The sequence below is a fragment of the Sycon ciliatum genome, chromosome 1 (genome assembly GCF_964019385.1).
Source record: "Sycon ciliatum chromosome 1, ocSycCili1.1, whole genome shotgun sequence".
Lineage (NCBI taxonomy): Eukaryota > Metazoa > Porifera > Calcarea > Leucosolenida > Sycettidae > Sycon > Sycon ciliatum.
The window spans coordinates 86,291,610-86,315,326 of NC_088643.1; the positions used below are offsets into that span (position 1 = coordinate 86,291,610).

A 23,717-nucleotide genomic window follows, 5' to 3' on the forward strand; every position below is an offset into this window, starting at 1 on the left:
GCTGCGAAAGTGCATACTTTGCAACGACCTGATACATGAAAAATTGACTGAAAAGTTACTGCGTAACCGTTATCTTTATCGGTTAACCGTTAATTCTTCGTAACCGGTCTGCAACCAGTTAATCGGACTAACCGTTTGAGCCCTAGAAATAATGGTTGCGACTTTGGCGATAATTATTACGAAAGGGTTTGCTCCCCACACTGGAGCTCGCACTATTCCGTCGACTTGACAAAAATACCCGAGCCCGCTACCCGACCAAACCCCTACCCGTTGCAGCCCTGATTTTTTTCGTCAGACTGGCCCCTTTCCATTCCCTCAACAAACAAAGGAATTATATAATGAACACTGGATCACTTATTATTCTGCTCGGTGCATGGACCAGTACAGGAACCGACACTCAATACAGTCAACTTCGCTTATAACGACACTCGGCAGGGCATCAAAAAGGTGTCCTTATTCGTGAAGTGTCGTTATACCCGAAGTCTCATTATATGTATTACACTGGGATGGGACTTTGCTCTGGGCATGGAAATTCTGTCGTTATTCGCGAATTGTCGTTATATCCGCAGTCGTTATTAGCGAAGGTGACTGTACTTACTGTTATGTTGATGGATGGATGTGGTTTATAGGATCGCTCTTCCGAACGAGAACACTGTTTCTGGTTCATTGAAGTAGGGATACTGTGCATGTATTATAATGTGCATGCTTAGCTACAAGATGAAATGGATCCAGCCATTGAGTAAGAGAAGAGTTTCAATATTTTAATTCTATTAAAGTATACACCCGGTTCCAAAATAACGCACGTGCCCTTGCATACGCCCAGGAAATCGAGCCTGCTATTATATACACCCGGGACCTATACACGGGCTTTTACGGTAACGTTATAATTATCTCAATGTTCCGGGTACGGCTATTTACCATGATGTGGGTATAATACTGGACATACATGTAGTCTGTTTTCTATTTTGCTGCTCCTTGTTCTTTGGTGCGATTGGTGGCTCGGAACAGGCAGACATTATTTACCGATATAATCGCACAGGTCACATTGTAGAGTGCAGACCACCTAGTGCTTTGAAGATTCACTGCGATATTCCCATAATGTTATAATACATGTATGAAAATCAGCATCATTTTCTGTATGTTAAATGCCACAAATTGTTAGGCTTCACCGTAATATCAAGAGTACATAACCCCTCTTGGTAATATCCATGTTCAGTGTTCCGTTCACATCGGTTCATGCTGATCACCCGAAAGTGTCGTCTTAACAGGATATAGGGGTGTGCGGATAATGCTCGAAAAGGTGGGAGATTCTGCTCGAAAAGCTGTGAAATTGGCAGAACCATACAAACCTTATGGCGGGCAATTCCTCGAATTCTGCTCCATTTCTTTATCCACATACCAAACATGCATGAAACTTACCAGAAAAAGTACTGAATTCTGCCAATTTTTCTGCCCGCATATGCCGGGCCTAACAGGATATGTCCGCGCCGCGGGGATTATTTTTCAAATAATCTCCTCAATGTCATGTACATAATTGTCGCCGGTCGCAGCGGCTTCACAAAACGTAGACTTCCCCAGCCCCCCCCCCCCCCCCCAAAGTACACACAAAATACAATTGAAGCATATGCAATGAAACGTATGCATTGGGAAATTGGATTGCAGTAAAACCTGTGTTTGCCGGACCCTGTACCAAGCGGAATCCTGTATTTACCGGACAAAATTTCATGCACCAAAGTGCTGTGGATCGAAAGTGCATTCCTGGATCAAGCGGGGTCCTGTCACATCAGGACAGTTTCCGCTGCACCAAGGGCGTCTTGTCAGGGCAGGCTTTACTATAGTGAAGTTTATAGTGAATTGTACTCCAAGTAACTCGTGAGTCCACACACAATGGTCATGCAGTACAAAGCCGAAAAGTCCCTTTCAAGACAGAGTGACAGACAGGAGTCGTCACTAGAAGGGCTGATCAACCAACACAGAATACTACAGTGGTGCTCAATGAAGTCCAATGAAGCGAGTGAATGCCGTGCGGAACGTTGTGCAGCTGTGAACACTGGGCTGTCAACTGGCACAGGGCGCACACTTGACTCACACAATATTAACATTGAGCATCAACGTAGCATAATAATAGCAGTGAAAAAGAGTAGAGTCAAATACGCGATGAGCGATAGTGTAGAGTCTAATACTAAAGGCAGAAATAGAGTAATGCCATCAAGTGCGAGATAACATGTTAGGAGCATTAACGTGTGATTGTGAAGCTTACTTTAAAGCGGGATGTTGAGTCTACAGTGCACCATGGGCACAGCGAGATCATGTTATGTGTGAATGGTATACCGTAAAGTACCGCCAGAGCACCTTGATTTTACAGCCAGGGTCCAGGGAAAGGAAAATCGTACGGCAGAATGCAACGAAGTGTGTATGGTGTACTAACGTCAGAGGAAGGTTTTTGTGTGGAGCTCGTGTCTGCTCGAAGGTACGGATTGTCTGCACAACGTGCAATATGTGTACGAAGTTCGTGTCGTATGACCTACAGACGGGAGACCACCTACACAATACGACCACGAAAGGACGAGATAGTGGGGGGCTCTGGCGGTACTTTACGGTACTAGTAATCAAATGGATGCAAAACATATAGATGTCGTGATACACCATGCCTGATTCGTGGCTGGAAGCCGTGAGCTCAGTGCTTGGGGCTAGTGGGATTCCTCTAGCTTTCAGAATCCTGCATGAAAAAAGGTAAAAGAAAGTGAAGGTACAATAATAGTAAGGTGATGTAAGCCTCTTGGTTTCGCGAACGAATTTCATCATTAAATTCATGGCATGGGAACGACGCTACAGAAGTATACAAAAGCTGAGCCATCCTCTAAAGAAAGTCCACTTTAGTGAATCTCATCTTGTCAGCAGCACCATGCTGTTTGTATGGGAGAATTGCCTTCGTACAGTGCTGTGCTGCCCAATGAAATCCTGAAATCAAGTCGCGTCACTCAAGTACCGGGCGTTGCGCAGCCCTAGACCTGCGAACACTGGGCTGCGAAATGGTGCAAGGCGCAAACTTGAGTGACACGACTGGATTTCATTGAGCAGGACTGTACATTCAAGGCACCTGCACTTCCTATTACAGTGTAATGTTCTTATTTTACAGGAACATTCCCAACTGGGCCTAATGTCTTCTGAGGCTGCGTTTACACGACAACGCACGGCCATTTTCCGTTTTCAGTCCCGCATTTCTTTTTTCATTTTCGTGCGTTTACACGATCAAAGCTGATCCGAGGTGGTCTCGGTTTGTATCGTTTTCTCGCGTCTACACGGGAGCAAAGGATCCGCAAAAGTTCGTCATGTGCCGAGTGTTGTCGTGGAAGCACCAATCACACTCAAGGAATAATCGAAAACAGGCCACACACCAGCACTCGTCACATGACGAAAATTGTAAAAAAAAAAAGTTTTATTGTCGGATCCGTGTGAACGGCCGAAAACGGAACAAACGTGACGGAAACGAGGCCAGCAGACCGTTTCGACTGTTTACACACCCAAATTTATCCGGCAGAACATTTCCGTTTTCAAATTCTTCCACCTTGGCCAGCGTTTTGGTTCTCTTCCGCTTTGGTGTACAACTATTACGTTTTGCTCCGCGTACCGTGTAAATGAACCATGCATCCGAAAGGATTTAGTTGCGCTTTCACCCCCAGCGTTGTCGTGTATACGCAGCCTTAGATGGTGCCCAAGGTATTCATTGAGTTCCTGCAACTTCATTTGAAATGAACTGGAAAAGTGCGAAGGGATTCGAGGAGGACATTAAAGCAGTCAGCTCAAAGAAATGAAATTGATTCGTGAATTCAATTATAATGATGTTCACACCTACATGTACATGTATGCAATAACTAGGTATCACACTTCATCTTACAGGCGAGACCTCACTATATATTCTCTGGGGTACGGCAAGTGTTATGCTTTAGAGAGGTCCATGTTATAGCGAGTTGGGCACATAATATAAACCATATATGTCAAAGTTAGGGCTGCGGTTAACCAAAAGGTTATAGGCTAGAACCAAGAGTAGATAAACAAGAGTGTGCAACTCCGGGATGGGTTGGCCCGTGGCAGAATTTTTTGTTGACGTAATCTTTTCTATGACGCATGCGCTGCGGGTCTTTTGGAAAGTTTGCATCGTGCACTTGGCCGGGCTTTACATTACAAGGTTGGTGCCCAGTACGTGCTCTCACACTGTTCTGCGTCAAAATGCGCGTTTTCTGAAAAAAGGTGACGTCTACAAAAAATGCTGCCACAGGCAGGGGTATGTGCAGATTGTGCAGAAGAGATCCAGAGTTGCACACTCTTGTTTATCTACTCTTGCTACAACCTATAAGAGATAAACTGTACATGTAGCCTGTATTCATGTACCATTGCTGTACATGACTGTACATCCATGTAGCCATGGTACCATGACCTCACGCACTGCCAAAACAATCACTACAATATGTATAATACTCATAAAAGGACACATTTCAGGCTCATTACAAACGTCTTGAAAGTTTTTGTCTTCACAAGTATACTTTATGAGTATTATGAGTATTATCGCATTTTTGTCTCAGACGAAACTGTTTACAATATGTATAGTGGATGGCTCAGTTTTCCAGAGCAGGTTCAACAAAGAGTGAATAACAACTAAATAGAGCGGTTGCCAGTTGACAAACCCCCTTTATATTTACAATGCAGTTGCGTGAATGTCCACTACTTTCTGAACGAAAGGTTCAACATATTTTAATATTTTGTATGCTCCATTGGGCTTCGGATTGCACCACCACCTTGTCATTTAATCAACTAGACCTCATCATGAGCATACGCAAGCATCACTAATATGGGGAGCAACCCCAGAGATGAGGGAGATACACGCCGTACATCCATTGTGCACAGTACTGACAGGGTACGCACATGCTGTCACGTATATTATGTACAGCGGACATTGAAAGAAAATAACCGATTAACCCATATGCATAATATGGTTAACTGTTCGTGTATTCTTAACGGTTACATAACCGGTTAACCTATCTAACCATTTCACCCTAGTCAAAATGGTGCTGTTTGCTTACAGACTACAACTGTATTGCCATCGATCCACACTGATCAATCCAGGAAATGTGCGCATGTTGTACATTTTTAGTGTATTTTATAGTAGTGTGTCTACTGCATGTGTTTCAGGACTGTAACAGTCACACTACAACAAAAGTCCGACACTCCAGAACAACCCCACACAAAATCCTGTGGTCGACCAGCCAACAAACACAGCTCTGGGTTGAATGACGAATTAGTGAAAAACTATAAAGAGAAAAGAGAGGTGAAAGAGAAAACCGCCAACACATCTCCAGAACGACAGAGCCTCCCTCTCTCCCTCCCTCTCTCTCTCTGTCTGTGCGTCTGTCTTTGTCTTTGTCTCTCTCTCTCTCTGTCTCTCTCTCTCTCTCTGTCTCTCCCTCTCACGGCAACTAAAAAAACAACCATATCTCAAACCACACCTCACTCATTTTACGCTGTAGGATGAAGATGAAGGGGAGGTTGGCGATGAGAAGAAGAACACGGCAGGGTTTAAGCATTTATTGTTCAGTGACCCGTGTCGTTTGGCGTATAATGATTCTCGGTTTACAATTGTAGTATTGTTTGTTTTGCAAAGAATTTCAATCAGTTAAAAGTCATAGATGCTGTTTACATTCACAAGCGTAAGCCAGACCGATGCATTCAGAAAGAACATGTCACGGCATCCACATTCTTTCCTTAGCACCGTAACTGTATTTTGCACATATGTTTGTTTTATTCACCCTCTCTCTTTCTCTTTTCTTACAGTTACACTTGTGTTTTATCACACTATAGAATGACTGCGCATGTATTTTATAGATTGCGATTATTATCACTGTCGGGAAGGAAAACACCAATTTTACAGGGCCCTAAAAGTCTGAACGATACCTATGAAATGCATTGTCAAAGCAAACACAAAATATGAATATGCAAGCTCATGCCTGAGGGGAAGATGAGAAGTTGAAACGTGGAGATTTTTCGGACAGGACGAGAATCCGAAGAACCTGGGTGATTCCCTTACTTCCACAATGGGCTAGTGGCTGCATCACAAAAATTATACCTTGCAGTGGGTGCAGAGACAGATCAATAAACACTAACCTGAGCATGAGAGCTGCTCGTATTCATTGCGATCGTCAGGAAAATGGCAGGACGAACGGACCAGAAGAATGTTGGCTATGACAAACAACTGCATATCCAGACGACACACGGCTTGACTATTTGCTTATGACGTTCAGCTTCGAGGTCCAGCACGATGGAATTTTCGGAAGGAACTGATTTTTGAATTATTTGGGCAAGAAGATTGCACTCAGAAAACTTGAGACAAGGTACCGTAACTGGTTTCTTTCATTTGAAAAGCTGTTCACCAAAGTCCTAAACATACACTGTACGACGTTTCGGAGCTGCTCCAAATCGATCGATTTGTTTTGAATGGTTTCGCCACCGCTTTCCGATCGATCGATCCTTGCGCGATCTGTCGATCGACAGATCGCGCAAGAAAATCGATCGATTTTCCAAATCGACAGAACGCGCACAACATATCTACGCGTGAAATGTCACGTTAGTAAAAAATAAAGTAAAATAAATGAAAGGCGGGCGCCTCGCGGCCTCGGCCTCAATGGCGTCGCGCGACACCCTGTGATTGGAGGTTTTCCGCGGGAAGTCCGAAATCATCCAAGGCCAAGCTGCAAGTGCAAGCAGAGCTTTGAAAATCTCCAATTCGACGCCCACATCATGATTGTAGATTTGTTTGCTTCAACTATATCAACAGTCAACACGAGTCCTCTATAGCCTAGGCTACCACTAGTACTGTAGGCTCTACAGACTACACCGACTTGTTCATCTTGTGGCTAGCTGTGCGCATCAGAGCTGTAAAGAGAGACTTGAACTTGAAGTCTGCGTGTTCTTCTTGTTAGCTCTGTAGTGTTGATCAATTACATGTGCGTCGAAATATCGATAGTTCTCCCAGATTTCTCTGCGTCATTTGAGAATTGTGATTTGCTAATTCACGAAACATGTTGAAAGCCTCGTGCTCCGTATCTGGGAGGATCAGCCCTTCTTGCTCAACAGCCTCCTCGTCGTGTTCTAGTCCTGAAAGGCATCCTCAATGTGCCCCAATCGTTCTTGTAGAAGGCAATATCGGAGCTGGTAAGACTACACTGATACGTGACTTGGCAGATGAACTCGGGTTTCGAGTGTTCCTAGAACCCACGTCTAAAAACCCTTACCTCGCTAAATTCTACGCTGATCCGAAGAAATACGCTTTGAAACTACAGTTGTGGATTTTCCGCCAGCGTTTCTTGATCTACGTAGCGGCAGTGAAACACGTGCTGCTCAAAGGTACGTATTTTGTCACCAGAAATAACTTCGATCAGTATGTACGATGTACTGTAGCAAGTCCATATTAAACACTGGAATATGGACTTTTAGTCTTAGCACTGGCCTACAAGTACGTACAAACAGCGGCGGATACAGAATTATTTCCCCGAAGAGGGCCTATCATGAATATTTATAATGCCCCCCCTCCCCCCCCCCCCCCCCCCCCCCCCCAGACACCTTGATTCACGACCGTGCAGTCGCTGTAATATGCATAGGTTAGCTGTAGCTTCACTATATACATGCCTTCCTTATCCGGGTGGTCTGGGACTGAACACTGTCCATAACTAATTACTTGGACAGTTTCCGGTGAACGCCTCGTTTTTATACTAGTATGTAATGGCAATAAATCCTTCGACTGTACATTCATTATAACACTCTAGACATTGCTAACCTGGAAGGCTATGGTATTTTCTGGCACTTCTGTGTTATATGTCTAGGGCAAGGCGTTCTTCTGGATCGGTCAGTGTTCAGCGACTGTGTTTTTGCGGATGTTGGATTTGAAGATGGGAACATATCCGATGAAGGTAATTTCCAGTTTGCTGGAAGCATTACAGGTGAAACTGGTGTGACTAGCGGCAAGAGCACCTAACCCCCAAGAACGTGCATCTCCAGCTATAAGTATGAGGTCGGCGACGACAGCACTTCACATCACGTGACGAACCCGTCATCCTACGCATGATAGCTACAGGGTTGTACATGTACTGCAGTACTACTTTGGGCACAACTCTGTGGTGTGACTTTGCACTGTTTGCCAGCATAAACTATTGAACCATATAACGTGATGTGGAGCTCTGCCGTTGCAGCATTGGATGGAAGTTGTACAGGCAGGTTCACACCCTGAGGTTTATGTACTCTTGCCAGCGGCCATTCTACTTATAAATCCCGTGCCGTTCCTGAATATGTGTCATGGTCCTGGCAGGTGACCGGGACTTGGGCAGTGTGGTGCTAGCTCAAGTCAGTGGACGGTAATGCTATTTCACTTGCCACAGCCGTGGGCACGTGGTTAGCTACAGCGTGCTGCATATCACATAGCCAATGTGCTGCCCCACTCAATTCCTGTTGCAGGGGCGTAGCTGGTTACGGCTGGTTAATGGCATGCCCGGGAACAAGGCACTAAGCTGAAACCTGGCATGTAACTGTTATAATCCAGATAGCCGGGAACCACTTTCAATGGACCCTGCCGGCCTATGCCTCTGTATTGCACAGCACAAAGGGTAGAGGTGAATATGTACATTGTGTTGCTGGGTTCTGTTGGCTGTGCTCAGGCTACCAGTTCTATAACCAGCTGCGCAAGCTGTGCTTGAGCCGAGTGCCCTCTCCTGACTTGGTACTGTTCTTGGACGCCAGTCCGCAAACTTGCCGCAATCGCATTCTTCAACGAGGGCGGGTAAGACACAATTCCTCTTAAGATATCTGTTGAAATGGGCGAAGCAAACGTTATTGGCAGGATGTTGGTGTTTGCCTCTGCCGGTGGAGCTGGAACCAATGTGTCAACTCTTTGGCTGGCTTGTTTTCTTCTTGTTCTGTGGCTGGTGCGCATGTGTTCAGTCAACTAGATCAATCTGTTCACAATGCTGCCTGTGTACGTTTTGCAATCTCTACAGGAGTGTGAGACGGGCATTCCTGTTGCTTATCTATCAAGCCTTCACTGTGCTTATCAGTCATTCCTCACCAGAATACAGTAAGTAGATACCCTCGGTGTGCCTGCCTTTATTTGTAACGCTCTGGGACCGGGATTGTCAGCCAATTTATTACTTAGAAGTTTGAATGCAGAATGTGCTTCTTGTTTTCATTTCCCAGTCTAACACATGAAAGATGTTCTTTCTATGCATTGCTTTCTCCTTCAATGGTGTCTATAACTTTTGTGGACAGATGTATCTTGTATCAGGTGTATCTTGTATCAGATGTATCTTGTATCAGGTGTATCTTGTTTATCTAATTTCCCGCTGCCTGTTCATGTTCAGGAAACAAGGTACCGAGGTGCTCACGTGTGACTGGGAGCGCTTCGGTGCACTCTCTCCGGTGAGTTGTTCGCAATTACAGGGGCCCTAGAGTGCAGGGTAACATTGTTTTTTGCTTCATCTTGCCTTTTTAATTCTCTCTCTTTCTCAGAATGATCACGCTGCGCGGAATAGCTATATGGCAGGGACAGCTGAGTAGTGTACAGTATTGCGCAATATTGCGTTATTATTGTGCCTGTACATACACAGTAAAGTTAATCCACTAAAGCCTTGAGTTAGCTCGTTTCCACCCTTCTTTGCTTTTTGCGGGTTAGATTGTGTCCAAGGTCCAGGAAATGCTACCACACTGGTCCTCGTCGAATCTGTCAGAACTCCTCGCCTTGTGAGTATGATGCTTCAAATCTTTATTCTCGTGATGGCTTGTGGATGTTGCTGGTTGGTTTGTTTCATTCTGCTATCCAGCCTAGATGTTCAAGTTAACTCGTCCAGTACCAACTGTAGCATAGGGTAGTCGGCCAGGAACAGGGAATACCGCATTCCCAGAAATTAGCACCACCCTGTAATCGAGAGGGAATTGTAATTTCCCGCTCCAGCTGACCTATTCGACACGCTCGTATCATTGGCCTGATGGTCAATATGTCGACCACGTTCGTGCACTTTACGTTATCCATCAATCAGAACTTGAAAACCAGTTCTGGTACCTACCTACTCGTTATAGTGACACCCGACATGGCAAACTGGAGAAATGGGTGTCTCCCGGCACTGAAGTTTTTGTGGGGTTCTTATGGAGCTGAATATTTGAGGCATCTGTCTGTAACAACCCCCACATCTAGAATAGTCTGGAGAGCAGAACTTCAGGCTCTTCACGAGCAACATTTCCGAATATTTCCTCAGGTACTTTCATCGCCGTCTCATCAAATGGATGCAGGCAGAAAAGGTAGTTTTGTTTTTCAGTCTGATTGCATTTAGTCTCCGAAAAAGCTATCTAAAAGTTAAGCCCCTCGGGCCAGTGCTTATTTCAAGAAATGCGGTGATATATCAACCTTATAGAAAAGAAAAAGGACCAAGGAACTACAAGTTGCGCTATAGTATCAACCTGTTTGCACTATTCATGTAGATAATTAGATATTGTACACCTATGCTTGTCTCTACAGTGTTAACAGTTCTAGCTCTGTCAACAAATGTATCGCACTCCCAGACCATCTCAAGGATGAGGATGAGAAGGAAAATACACCACTAGCAGCAGTAAGTCCACTCATTGCAGCCTGTCCCCAAGGAAAATTGTAACTCTCTGTCCTCACAAGCATGGCCACTGACTCCTTTCACCATTGGTGTAGTTTTGCAGAAAACCAAGAATTTCTCTTGACATGCAGGTACTATCCAGACTCCAAAATACTCTGGATAGCATGAATTTTGTTGTACATATACCACCCGTAGCCGACTACAGTATGCAGCATGATTCTTGCTGACAGCAGAAAAATTACTTCCTGCACTTTACTAGTCAGGGCTGTTTGAGTAGAACTTGTTTCAGGCCTTCGGCGTGTGAGAAAGGAGACACCAGCATATCAATTGGGCAATCTTCAGAGATCTCTCATTTCATCTTCTGCTTGGGGTTTCGACGCATCCATGATGCTTGTTGTAAAAAGCCATGCAACTTCCCAGCAGGTATGTGTAGCATCAGATCATCTCCACAATATTTTTCCTGAGCTTTTTCCGGTGCATCGACCTTTTTACATCATCAGCTTTTCTGTGGTGGCTTCCTTTTTCGCTCGCAGGACAAGCTCCAGGAGACAGAAGAAGAGAGTCACCAGAAGGAACGTGCCAGCATCCGTGTCCTCGGAGACTCCAATAAAGTTGCTGCCAGCAGGCCAACACGACGCATCGGGTCGCTTGTAGCCAGTGCCTAGTTTCGCTGTTTGCGTATTCCCGTTCGTTTCATCTGTTTTCCTGACAGGAGAGCTCTTCTACTTCTAGGCCATCATTAGAACAGCTAATTCATTTCGATAAATAGGATTTCGAGTTTCAATATACCGGACAGTCATTTCCATGTTTACAATACAAACATTCCAGTCGATGTCCCGTCTACGACGTGTTATCTAGGTTTATAGCTTTAGGAATTTGTCTTTCCCCAGGTCACTGCCACTAGCAATATCAGTCAATTTAAAGTTCTTGTCTTTCCAATTTACCCTGGGGCATATCATACAGTGTAGCTACCACATCGCTGCCTTGCGGCTAGCAGTGTCTTGTTCATTGCTGCCCCTCTCTCTTTCTATTTAGGTTATTACGTGCATGCTACCAATAGCATTTAATCGTGTATCATCCTCTTCTGAAGAACTTGCTACAGTATGGATGTTTTGTTCCAGAAACGACAACCATTGCTCATGAAAGCATACATTCCATTTGACATTTAGTTCTCGTTCTTGTTTCATTAATTGTCAAAATAATTGACATTGCTTCGATGTACTCTTTAATAACTCCTAAACATTTCAGGCTGGACGTTCTTCAGCGCGCGACTCTACTGTATGTGTAGGGCGCTCCCTAGCATACAGTTTACACATGGCACACACTCTTCTTGATGAAAAATATGTAGTTTTCTGGCAGGCAAACTAGTAAATTGGCCATTCCACTTGCAAATTTACCAAACACTGCCGCAAATTCCCTGCTATTTTGCCACGGAAGTGCCCGCAAACTGTGCAGTGAATGTTCAGCTTTTCTTCCACGATTTCCCTCGGTGACAGACCATGAGCGTTAGGAGCAGCGTTCTTTGTGGCCAGGCTCTTCTCTGTGGGTTCAAGGGTGCTGCATAGAGTCGAATGTGCAATCAACTTGCTGATATCCTGCATTTATAGTGGCATATTATGTGCTTACATAGCCACTTCTAGGGCAAGCCGTCGCCATCATTTTTATAGCGGCGTCATCCCATTTGAATGTTCGGAGTAAAACTTTGCCATCATTGCACTTGTAAATTGAACAGCTTCTACAAACCTATGGCCGATCTGCAGCTCCATGACTCATGCTCTATGGTGCTCATAGACGCTTTTACACAGGTCTCTCAAGATGGCACCGAAGATAACATCGACTGTGGCACAAAATGGTAGGGTCACTCGCAGTCAAACGAGGACGCGTACGGGAAGGGACGACCAAGCCTCGGTACTGGAGGTGATGACGAAAGTGGGCGTGAGGAAACAAGGGAGACCACCCAGGAAACCACCACACATAACAACGGAAATATCGGCTACTGGACGAGAGACCCGTAATCGGAGTGAGCAGGATGATTCATCAGCAACAATATCGGAGGTGACAAGAAAGGCTGGAAGTTTGACGAAATGTCGGTCAGCTATTAAGCATCATTTGTCAGGTTGTGGTAACTCACCCAAAGGCACTCCTGCTGTCGCGCCAAGAAGTTGTCAGTCAGCTTCAGACCCATGAAAGAATGAAGAAAAGACAGTATGGAGAGCGTGTGACTTCAGTCGACCGAGGTTCATTTACACCCCTGGTTTTCTCCACCTCCGGGATGAGTGGCAGAGAATGTTCTATATTCCGGCAGACCCTAGCCAGTCTGGTCGCGGAAATGAATTCTGATCTATTCCGCGGTAATTACTAATGAGGCACCTGTGGTGCAAGACTTCATTTTGCCTACTGTAAGTTGTCACATGCTTCAGGGGCACCCAAGCATCCTATCCCCGCAGGCGGATGCCCTTTTCAGCCCAATGTAGCCTGGGGGCTGGGCAGCAGTAACTCCCTAGTATCCGACACTTCTGCATTGGCTGAAAGGTGTAATCCCTGTCATAATCATGAAAATAGTCCTTATTTACATTTGAATGGTTTGAGTTCTTGGACCATTGTTATTCTCACATTCTGCTGATTATACATGTAATAGAAAGTTTGTGTCGCGTAATTGTCGTGAGTCGTAAAGTGATGATGTATTTTCTGTTCTGGTTGGTGGTAGATCCAAGTTGTACTTGGCTTCTTTTGAGGCATTGTACATTCGTGAGTTCAATCCCCTGAGTTATGTGTTCAGAAGGGAAATGTAATATCCCTTCAGTTTCTTAGTGTTAGTCCCCGTGTGAGTGATAAGAATGATGTACAATTTGTTGCGGCCGAAATTTTGGTTCGCACGCTTCAGTATGATAGTGTATACCGGCAGCAACAGTACAGGCTGAAATTGGCTGAAGTGTGTTTTGTTGAAGGCTGAAATTTTTTAAACGTGCTGAAAACTTGTAGCCTCGGACTTTTAGTATGCCCCTTGCTTCGTATAACTGGTTTGATCCCACTAGATCCACCCGCAATGCTATGGCATTGCCTCGTGTTAATTCCTCTCTGTACTTGAAATCCCCTTTGTTCACTGCATACTCCCTATGGTCCACCCAGCCCTCAGCCCTCAGGTCTTTTAAAGACATGCACCAGTATGAAGGAATTCAAACTTGCGATTCTCTCCACAAGTAAATCACTTAAGCTGCGTTCGTTTTAGCTACCTGGTAGAGTAGAGTAGAGTCACTCTACCTATAGAGGTAGACGTAGACGCTGTTCTACCAGATTCAGTAGTTTTTCACGATAATGAAATGTTTCTCTTCTGTATGGAGTTGTGTACAACTCCTTGATCTTGCTGGAAATCCCGTACCTCTACCAACTAATACTTCTACCGGCTTCCACCTGCTTTTTTCTGGTAGAGCCGGTAAAGGAAAGTAGAATCTACCCTTTTGAGTACTTGTAGAAAAAACGAGAACCTCTACGAAAAAAGTAGTTTCTACCCAAACCTGTTGATCGAAAACGAACGCCCCCTACTCTTGTCACCTCTCCTTCTCTTCTTCCTCTTCTCTCTTTTCCCTCTCATTTTTAAATGCAGTTTTTAGTTAGCCGTGGTTGCTTACCACCCTTCATCTCATTCTCACTATTAGCAGCCTTACGGCAAGCCAGGAGATGTGTAGTAAACGCTGCCAAGTAAGTTTCTAGCCAAAAGTGCTGTCTAAAACAGGTTTTCTAAGTTTGGGAGTTAGAAATTTGTGTTTCCCTGGGCCGCTACCACCAGCTGTTGATTTCCGAGTTTTGTCTTTTTTTTTAAAAACTTTCGCTGCTCAGGTTGTGTGTGTTGCTGGCGTAAATAGAATGTTTTGTTGTTGTCAAAATGCCGGATGACACTGGAATGGCAATGGACAATCAAGTTATCAAGAGTACTTTTAAAAACATTTTTTCAGGATCTGACAGTAGTCCTGCCTGCCTTTCGCTTGATTCTTTGAGCATGAACTCATGTACAGTCACAGCACCTAATTCAGGGTACTTCAAGCATACATGTAACATGATAAGTAGACTAGAATGGAGGCTACAGACAGTGTACATGGTTCGGTATTCAGATATCAAAAAGAAGAAAAAAAGGATTAAAAAAAACCTACAAGAACCTACAAGAGAAGGGTCATGAATCTTAAAAATGAAAGAATAGAATATGATATTCATTGGTTCGAGGGAAAGACGAATATGATGTTAAAAAATTAATGTTAAAGTCAGCTTTGCATCAAGTTGCTAATATACTCTCAAAATGGGTAACCATTTAAAAGTATGCATTTTACCAATGTGCCCACATTGTCAGAGTATGTGAAGCCTACACAGCAGTGCTCTTAAATAATATATTCTCTTCCTGCTCATCACCATTCTTGAAATTGCTGACTAAAAGGGTGTTCTGTATCTGCGAACCATTTAAACAAACCGCAATACTGTTGCTCGCGGCGGGAGAGAATGAACCGTTTATCTGTGACGTAACCCTGTTCATTTGTTCCTCCACCGACTGAGGCAGACCCCAGCTCCATAAAACGACAAAGAGAGCCAAAATGGCCATCATCAGGAAAGCCAAGTGATGGTTGAGTGGGTATGGGTGGTCATGATCATCAGATACACTCCAAGCAAACAGAGCAGATATGACCAGAGGCCCAGTGACCCGACCTAAGGATGAAAGACCCATACCAATAGCGTTCACACGTCCGCGCACCTCTCTTTCACACGAGTTATTAATGATGACATTGACACTGGAGAGGGACAATGTTTGTGAGGGATACCCGCCAACAATCACAGCTAAGGTTATCATCCAGACCGACACTGGCAAGCAAGGGATGACGGAAAACTGGAAAGACCTAACACTGGTCGTGTTGCTTGACTCTGTCGTACCGCAGGCCGCAACAGTGGTGTTAGGTGTCCATGACGCATGTCTTACACACACATCGTCCACAACACTGGTGTTGCTCAAACTGCTGCTCTCATTGTAGTAGTATGGTCCAGACGGCAGGGTATGGTTACGATACAGCAGTGCAGTGTCTGTACTATAAAGTCTATCATCCATTGCAATATCCAATATGAACGATGGGTCTTGGTTACCAGTAAACTTGGTCAGCCAGGGCATCAACAAAGTGGCGCAAAAGAACGCAATAAGGCCACCTCGGAACACTCGACGATAGCCAAATCGCTTAGCCAGACGTGGATAAAAGACAAGCTGAATGATTAAATTGAGTGACCCGCAACCGACAATCAGAATTCCAATTTCCGCTGTGTTTAAGCACAAGCCACCATGTGCAAAGCTGTTGACTAGCAGAAGGGGCACTAAGACATTTTGCATTATGCCAACAAATGACAACATGCCATACAAGGTGCAAGCGTGACGGATGGTTTTGTTCCGCATAAGAGCAAATGCACTAAAATAGCTCTGGATGCCCCGGCCAGCATACCGGCAAAGTAATAATAGCTTGCACCTTGAAAATGACCGGGACTTGTAACATGGAAGCAGTGGTGTTGAGCGACATCGTTCCTCTGCCTCTGGCTCATCAAAGTCATCCATCTCTTCATCAGTACCTCTTCTAAGGAGTTGGATGTCCTCACTTTCAGCACAATCTTGCTCTCCTTCTTGATCCGCCAATTTCATACTAGATTGGGAACGGGGCAGTGTTTCTTTCAACTTAAACATTGCCCATGTAAGCAAAACCATTGTCCAGGAAGTCGATATGAATACTGGTAGAGCATATGGGAACTGGCGGAAGAATGGCGTGTCCATTGCTGCAAACTTCTGTGCTGGCTGTGACAACAGTCCACCGACTGCTGGTCCGAGTAGTCCACCAACACTAAGCCCCACACCAACGAGGGAAAATACTCGTGCCATTGTTGCATCGCTGGAGCTCTCGGACAGAATTGTCTTGCCTACAGAGGTGACGGCTGATCCGCAACCCAACAAGAAGCGTGTCAGCACTGCCCACAGCAAGGATTGGCTCAGTCCGAATAACGTATTGAACACCATCACCAAAGCCATGCTGGTGAGAATGGCTGGACGGCGACCCCAGCGATCAGACACACTGCCCCACATCATGCTGCCGAGGAGCACACCGACGTGGTAAGCGCTCACCACAACTCCAGAGTAGAATGCTACCTCGTTCCCGGGTGCATCAAGGAAATCCTTCACCATGAACGGTATCATGGTGAATGTGACGTTTACGCCCAGAGCGTCTAACCCCATGGCCAGCAGAATAGGGCCAATCTGGCTATACACTATCTCTCCCTTGCTGCCAGGCATTCCAACCGTCACTCTGCACTAGCTACAATAATTATAAGAATGGAACTGGACGAGACCGGTAAACTTACTGAAAGTTTCTGAAGAGATCCAGAGCCTGAGACAGGTGGAAATGGCAACACTGCGGAAGAAACTGAGACTGGAAACTGGAAGTCTATAGTGATGAAAGACTCCTTGACAAGGCTTCTGCAAGCCGGGCTACGACTACTAGTACTACTCTCTACGTAACAATTATAGAAGTGAGAGTAGGTGTTGGATACCGGAAAATAGGTAAAATTGCATTGCTGAATCTACTGCTTCTTGCCGAGACTGGCTTGTTCACCTACTCTTTCTCTCCAGCCCGTCTAGCGATAACTGCAGTGAATCGACTCGATGGAAGAATCAAGTTGAACTAGAGACAAGCGACAGCTGCTAAGTCGTCCTTCTACTACCACTACTAGGGGACTTCCAGCTGCTAGCCGTGACTGTGTGGATCATCGTGTAGCTGACACTAGCACAGTTTTGCAAGTAAGTTTTGTTCGCATGGTCGCCTACTCGCGTGATGGCCGTCGAAATTGATCACCACATCCTGCTGTTATTTCGAGGCCCTTTCTGACTTACAAAATGTATGCCTGCGGACGGCCATTCTCGGTTGGACATGCAGAGTGCAAGCTGTGCTCATCGAGGGTTCACTATCCTCCAGCACTATCCGAGTAGTGAAGCCAGAAGTCCGCTGAGACCTACTAAGTAGGAGATCTTCAAGACTAGTGGAAGCATGATGGGACGTGTGGAGCACTAACCAACCCTATTGTCACTAGTGTAAGTTAATCCGAGCAGTTTTCTTTGCCTCGCGCTTTGACGGTGGCGCTAGAATGTAGGGCACTGCCTTGATGTGGCAACATGAGGACCTCGAGAAGCGGTAGTACTGTAAAACTGTAAGCAGAAAGGATCATCAAAGCTGATCGTGGCATATTCTGTCCGTTCGATGTTGCCACGATGTTCGTCTCCCGAGTCAAGTGTTCCGCTTCTAAAAAATGTTTTCCGACGTCTTTGTGGTTTGCTGACGCAGAGGGATCAGAAGCTTTTGTGATGATGGTGACGAAGTACGCTCAGCGCACTTGTACTTATGCCGACACTCAAGCAGCAGGAGCGACAGTCTGTAGCTGTACAATGCTGATTGAGTCGCTGGGCCAGCACTCCACTACTAGTAGTACTAGTACTAGCGTGGCTATGACTATCATCACAACTACCTACATGTATGTGGAGGGTAGTACCTATGTAATTGGGTAAGCACTACAAAATATTTTTGTTTTGCTTTTTCGTGTTATGAACTTGAATAGTTGTTGTTCCAGGCCAATGATAATCATGTTCTGTGATTGCCCAGAGGCTTTTTTCACACACAAGGGGTAAGCGCTGACTCAGTGACTGAATTATTGTTGCAACAGTAGCATCTCCTGTCCAGTCGCGTACGACTTTATACCGCATAAGTATAAGTAATGCTCTCTGCAGGCTGTAGTCCATGCGGCCATCATAGTAGATCTACATCCGCTACACGTCAGTCAATTGGTAGTAAGTCTGTACAAGGAGCTCATACATATACATAACTGTACTGGTATTACAGCCAATCTACAATCAATCAGACAAGCAAGAAACGTGTAAGCTACTAGTACTGATAAATCCAATGGCCGTCTATCATGATGAACTCCATAGGCCTGGTTGGCACAAAGGATGTCGAGAAACAGTGAGTCTAGAGAAACAGTGAGTCTAGAGAGAAACAGTGAGTCTAGAGAGAAAGCAGTGTTGCTAGAACAGAAGTCCCACAAATACGAATAAATGAAAGAGTCCTGCAGGAGGGGAGTAGGCAACCTTGATTTTCCTCCAGCCGTGGATCCTTGAGAGTTGGCTGGCCATGATACATCCAGACATGTGTGGCACAGGCGCACCGACAGTGCACAAGAAAGAGGACACCAAGTACAGGCAAACCGGACATGATTTAAATTCCTATTCGAACAAAGCTCATTCTTTCTCCTAGGGCATGATCGATTGGGCGAATACCGAGCAAGTGTGCTCCGAGTGAGCGTGATCGTTTGGTAGAATCCGGAGTAGGTGTACTTGGAGTGGAATCCAACCACTCCGGCCCCCACACCGGGAGTGGCTGGAGTGGAAATGGACTTTGCCGTTTTTGGACAGCTTTCACAGAATCTTTTGTACGATATGCGTACATTTTGCGTACTACAGCCTTGTTTTGTTCGATTGGGCCAGCGTTGCTCGGACCACACCGCCTGCTCGCACTCAATCCAGATTCGTCAATCGATGACACCCCTAGTCTCACCGCCTGATATTGTGCAATATGTACCAACCGGCCTTGCAAAATTACTTGCTTCAAGTACTGTGACTAGTACCCTTCAGCCTGTCACTGACAGATCAGTCTATACTGCCTTGAAGAACAGAAAAATGTACTCGACATGACTATCATCAAGAGTAGATAAACAAGAGTGTGCAACTCCGGATCTCTCCTGCACAATGTCCAGATACGTCACCTTTTTTCTTCTTCAGAAAAACGCGCTTCTTGCCGCAGAGCAGTGTGAGAGCACGTGCTGGGCACCGACCTTGTAATGTAAAGCCCGGCCAAGTGCACGAGGCAAAACTTTCCAAAAGACTAGCAGCGCGTGGGTCGTCGAAAAGATTACGTCAACAAAAAATTCCGCCGTGGGCCAACCCATCCGCGCGGATCCGGGAGTTGCACACTCTTGTTTATCTACTCTTGCTATCACGTATCCGCCCAAATGGGTCACAAGTGGCCCGGTGTTCTTTTTTCAAACGGGTCCAAGTACCCACCAACTGGGTTGCTGACCCGGCTCTGGAGCAGAAACTGTACCTTAGTGGACTGTCTTAAACTTATTGGTCCTTTCTCTTAATTATTATTTCTGTTGGATGACTCGTGGCATGTTCAGTGGGCCCTAGCCTGTATACACAACATCTTCAATTCTTGGTGATGGCAGGGTGGTATTGATTCAGCACAGAAAATTGCTATAACCCAGTGGTCATGAAGGTGGTGGTCATTTGGGTGAGGACGAAATATGGAGATGTTAGAGCGGAGAGCGTCGTCAGATGGGCGAACACCGGCATGCCGGAACCGGTCCGGTTGGTCAGACTATCGCCGAACCAACTTTTCGGCCACCGCCGTGTGTTTAATGCTGAGGAGGTCGCGCTCACCCACCATATCATGCACAAAATAATGAAAGACTATGGAGTATGGTATGACCGGACAGATATTGCTTCCGGCTGTCCTGGAACATACATATAAATTGTATGAGTAGCCAACAATCATGCCTTTCTTCTGATTCTTTTAACACGACCTGATGTGAAGTGCACCTACACAGATGTACGCGTTGCACACATTTGGAGAAAACGTAGAAAATAATAAATAAATAGAGCGGTAGCAAAACGAGTGTGTGTATAGGACCCAGCGTTCACTGCCTTCAAACCTATAAAAGACTAGTTTGACCTACAAGAAAAAGATTTAAAAAAAATTCTATTGCGCGCAAACGACTGTTTCAAGTCAGCTTTGCATCAAGTTTCTAGCATACCCTCAAAATGTGTAGGCATGCTTTTATGTGTGCATTGCAACAAAGCCTGCAAAGGACTCCAATGTACCCACAGTTGCAGAGAACGTGACGCCTACACAGCAGTGTCTTTCTCTTCCTGCTCATCACCATTCTTCAAGTTGTTTAGTAAAAGGGTGTTCTGTATCTGCGAACCATTTGCGCAAACCACAACGTTGTTGCTCGCGGCGGAAGAGGGCGAACCGTTCGTCTGCTTTGCATCACTGTTTGCTCGTATCTCCACAGAAGGAGGTAGACCCCAGCTCCACAACATCACAAAGAGAGCCAGAATGGCCATCACCAGGAACGTCAAGTGATGGTTGAGTGGGTATGGGTATTCATGATCATCAGATACACTCCAGGCAAACAGAACAGATATGACCAGAGGCCCAGTGACCCGACCTAAGGACGAAAGAACCATACCAATAGCGTTAACACGCCCACGCACCTCTCTTTCACACGAGTTATTAATGATGACATTGACGCTGGTGAAGGACACTGTGCGGGATAGATATCCACCAACAATCACGAACAAGGAAATCATCCAGACCGACACTGGCAAGCATGGGATGACGGAAAACTGGAAAGACCTAACACTGGTCGTGTTGCTTGACTCTGTCGTACCACAGGCCGAAACAGTGGTGTTAGGTGTCCATGGCACATGCCGTACACACACATCGTCCACAACACTGTTGTTGCTCAAACTGCTGCTCTCATTGTAGTAGTATGGTCCAGACGGCGGCAGGGTATGGTTACGATACAGCAGTGCAGTGTCTGTACTATTATCGAATATGATTGCTGGGTCCTGGTTACCGGTAAACTTGGTCAGCCAGGGCATTAACAAAATGGCGCAAAAGAACACGCTGAGGCCACCTCGGAACACTCGACGATAGCCAAAGCGCTTGGCCAGACGTGGATAAAAGACAAGCTGCATGATTAAATGGAATACCCCGAAGCCCACAGTCAGAATGCCAATTTCCGCCGTGTTAAAGCACAGGCCACCGTGTGCAAAGCTGACAACTAGTAGAAGTGGGACCACCTCGTTGTGCATGATACCAACAAATGCTAACATCCCATACAAGGTGCAGGCGTGACGGATAGTTTTGTGGCGCAGCAGCGCAAATGCACCAATGTAGCTGCGAATGCCGCTGCAGGCAAATCTGCAAAGCAATACTAGCTTGTTGGCTGACTCTACCTCATTGTCTGGCATCCTTTTAAATCCACTTCCTGGATTTCGGCAACTTGAAAACGATATGGACCCGCAACATGGAAACAGTCGCGTTGATTGACATTGTTCCTCTGGCTTGTCGGAGTCACCCATCTCTTCATCAACACCTTGTCTAAGGAGTTCAATGTCCTCACTTTCACCATCTTCTTCTCCTTCGTTCTCTGACAGTTTCACAGCAGATGGGGGACGGTGCAGTGTCTCTTTCAACTTGAACACCGCCCACACAAACGAAATCAATGTCCAAGAAGACGACACAAAAATTGGTAGAACATATGGGAACTCGCGGAAGAATGGCGTGTCCATTGCTGCAAACTTCTGAGCTGGTTGTGATAGCAGTCCGCCGACTGCTGGTCCGAATAGTCGACCAAGACCAGACACCACACCCATGAATGAAAATACCCGTGCCGTTGTTGCGTTGTTAGAACTCTCCGACAAGATCGTCTTGCCTACTGAGATGACAGCTGATCCTAAACCCAACAAGAAGCGTGCCAACACCGCCCATGTAAATGACCTGCTGAATCCAAAAAATAAATTGAACACCATCATCAAAACCATGCTTGTGAGAACAGCTGGACGCCGGCCCCAGCGATCAGACACACTGCCCCACATCATGCTGCCGAGAAGCACACCGACGTGGTAAGCGCTCACCAGAAAGCCAGAGTAGAATCCGACCTTGTTCCTCGGCAGATCCAGGAAATCCGTCACCATAAATGGCACAAACGGGAAGATGATCATACCTCCGAAAAAGTGGGAGAACATGGCAAGCAGGATAGGGCCTATTTGTCCATAATCGACCTTGTCTTTGCTACCAGCCATGCTGCAAAGCTAGAAATACCTCAACTAACGTGTTACTTGATCGTTCAAAAGGCTACTGCTACTACTGCTACTAGTCACTGTCTGTATATTGTCAACTCCAGAAGTCCAGAAGTGAGATGTATGTTTTCAGGTGCCGTACACCGGAAAATCGGTGCAAATGGCATCAAACCAGGTGCACTGCTGGATATACTACTTCTTGCTGAGGACGACTCGTTCTCCATCACTTCCTCTCCAGACTGGAGCAATAACTGCAGCAGATCGGCTCGATGTTCTGACAATAAACTGGGACTTCTAAAACATTCTCATGAGAATAGATCTTGCATAATTGTCACAACTAATTACGTCTAGGAATGGAACTATCCCGTGTAATTACTTACTTCCCTCCACGCTGACTGACTCGTCACTTCAACGGAAACTCTGGTACATGTAACAGCTACCCAGTGATTATGGTATTTATCAAGTTTCGTCAAACTGCCTACAACTGAAAATACTTTGTAGGATAATTCCAAGACATAAATAAATATGCACTCTCTTCGAACACTGAAGTCAAATAATTAATTCAGAATGAGAAAAGAAATCGATCGTAGACTAGACGCACACGGATCGGATCGGACGGATCGGACGTAACCCGTCAGCTGTACAGTCTACCAGGGCTATCTGTGTATTATGCAATGTCATCATGATTCATACGATTATGGTCATAACAAGAGTCCAAATGGACTCTTGCGTGAGTCTTGGTCATCATGTCGACATAACTTCATAAGGCCGTTGAATGATGCAGCTTGATGAGTCATTTCGAAGATCTAGTAGTAGTACTAGTAGCAGAGTAGTAGATACATGTTTTTCGATTTTGACAGCATGTTTACAAGGCGAGTAGAGGACGCATACTGCGGCATAGTGCTCCTGACTACAACCATAAGGCCACCCTTTCTTTTTTCGTTGTTTAACCCTTTACCATCCGACCAAATTTCCCCAGCATTCCCAAATGCAATAATTCTCACCTTATTCTGAGAATATCTTCGGTTCTAATCAACCAATTTTCACAATCTTGGGCATTCTGGAAAGCTCTCCACGAGCTGCGTACATTGAGCTCAAACAGGGCACTACCGAGATCACATATCCAGCGCCAGGGAGCTTCAAATACACCC

At 45.5% G+C, this 23,717-nt stretch overlaps 3 protein-coding genes and 1 long non-coding RNA gene across 4 annotated transcripts; 1 reads left to right on the forward strand and 3 right to left on the reverse strand.

Moving 5' to 3' along the window:
* Positions 1 to 1,899: 1,899 nt before the first annotated feature.
* LOC135806086 (uncharacterized) lies at positions 1,900 to 6,574 on the reverse strand. Its single transcript, XR_010551202.1, has 2 exons — positions 6,160 to 6,574; positions 1,900 to 2,719 (listed from the first exon to the last, which is right to left on the reverse strand). It is a non-coding gene; the product is annotated as an uncharacterized LOC135806086 (long non-coding RNA).
* A 209-nt stretch (positions 6,575 to 6,783) lies between these two features.
* Positions 6,784 to 11,573, forward strand: LOC135806087 (deoxyguanosine kinase-like). The gene is made up of 8 exons (XM_065320232.1): positions 6,784 to 7,398; positions 7,875 to 7,961; positions 8,703 to 8,824; positions 9,042 to 9,118; positions 9,402 to 9,459; positions 9,713 to 9,780; positions 10,553 to 10,643; positions 11,174 to 11,573. The coding sequence occupies exons 1-8, from the start codon at positions 7,074 to 7,076 to the stop codon at positions 11,303 to 11,305; spliced, it is 960 nt and encodes a 319-aa protein (XP_065176304.1). The 5' UTR covers positions 6,784 to 7,073; the 3' UTR covers positions 11,306 to 11,573.
* A 3,038-nt stretch (positions 11,574 to 14,611) lies between these two features.
* On the reverse strand, positions 14,612 to 23,114 carry LOC135806089 (uncharacterized). The gene is made up of 2 exons (XM_065320234.1): positions 22,947 to 23,114; positions 14,612 to 18,823 (listed from the first exon to the last, which is right to left on the reverse strand). The coding sequence occupies exon 2, from the start codon at positions 16,942 to 16,944 to the stop codon at positions 14,995 to 14,997; it is 1,950 nt and encodes a 649-aa protein (XP_065176306.1). The 5' UTR covers positions 16,945 to 18,823; positions 22,947 to 23,114; the 3' UTR covers positions 14,612 to 14,994.
* On the reverse strand, positions 20,175 to 22,953 carry LOC135806088 (uncharacterized). Its single transcript, XM_065320233.1, has one exon. The coding sequence runs from the start codon at positions 22,567 to 22,569 to the stop codon at positions 20,602 to 20,604; it is 1,968 nt and encodes a 655-aa protein (XP_065176305.1). The 5' UTR covers positions 22,570 to 22,953; the 3' UTR covers positions 20,175 to 20,601.
* Positions 23,115 to 23,717: the final 603 nt, after the last annotated feature.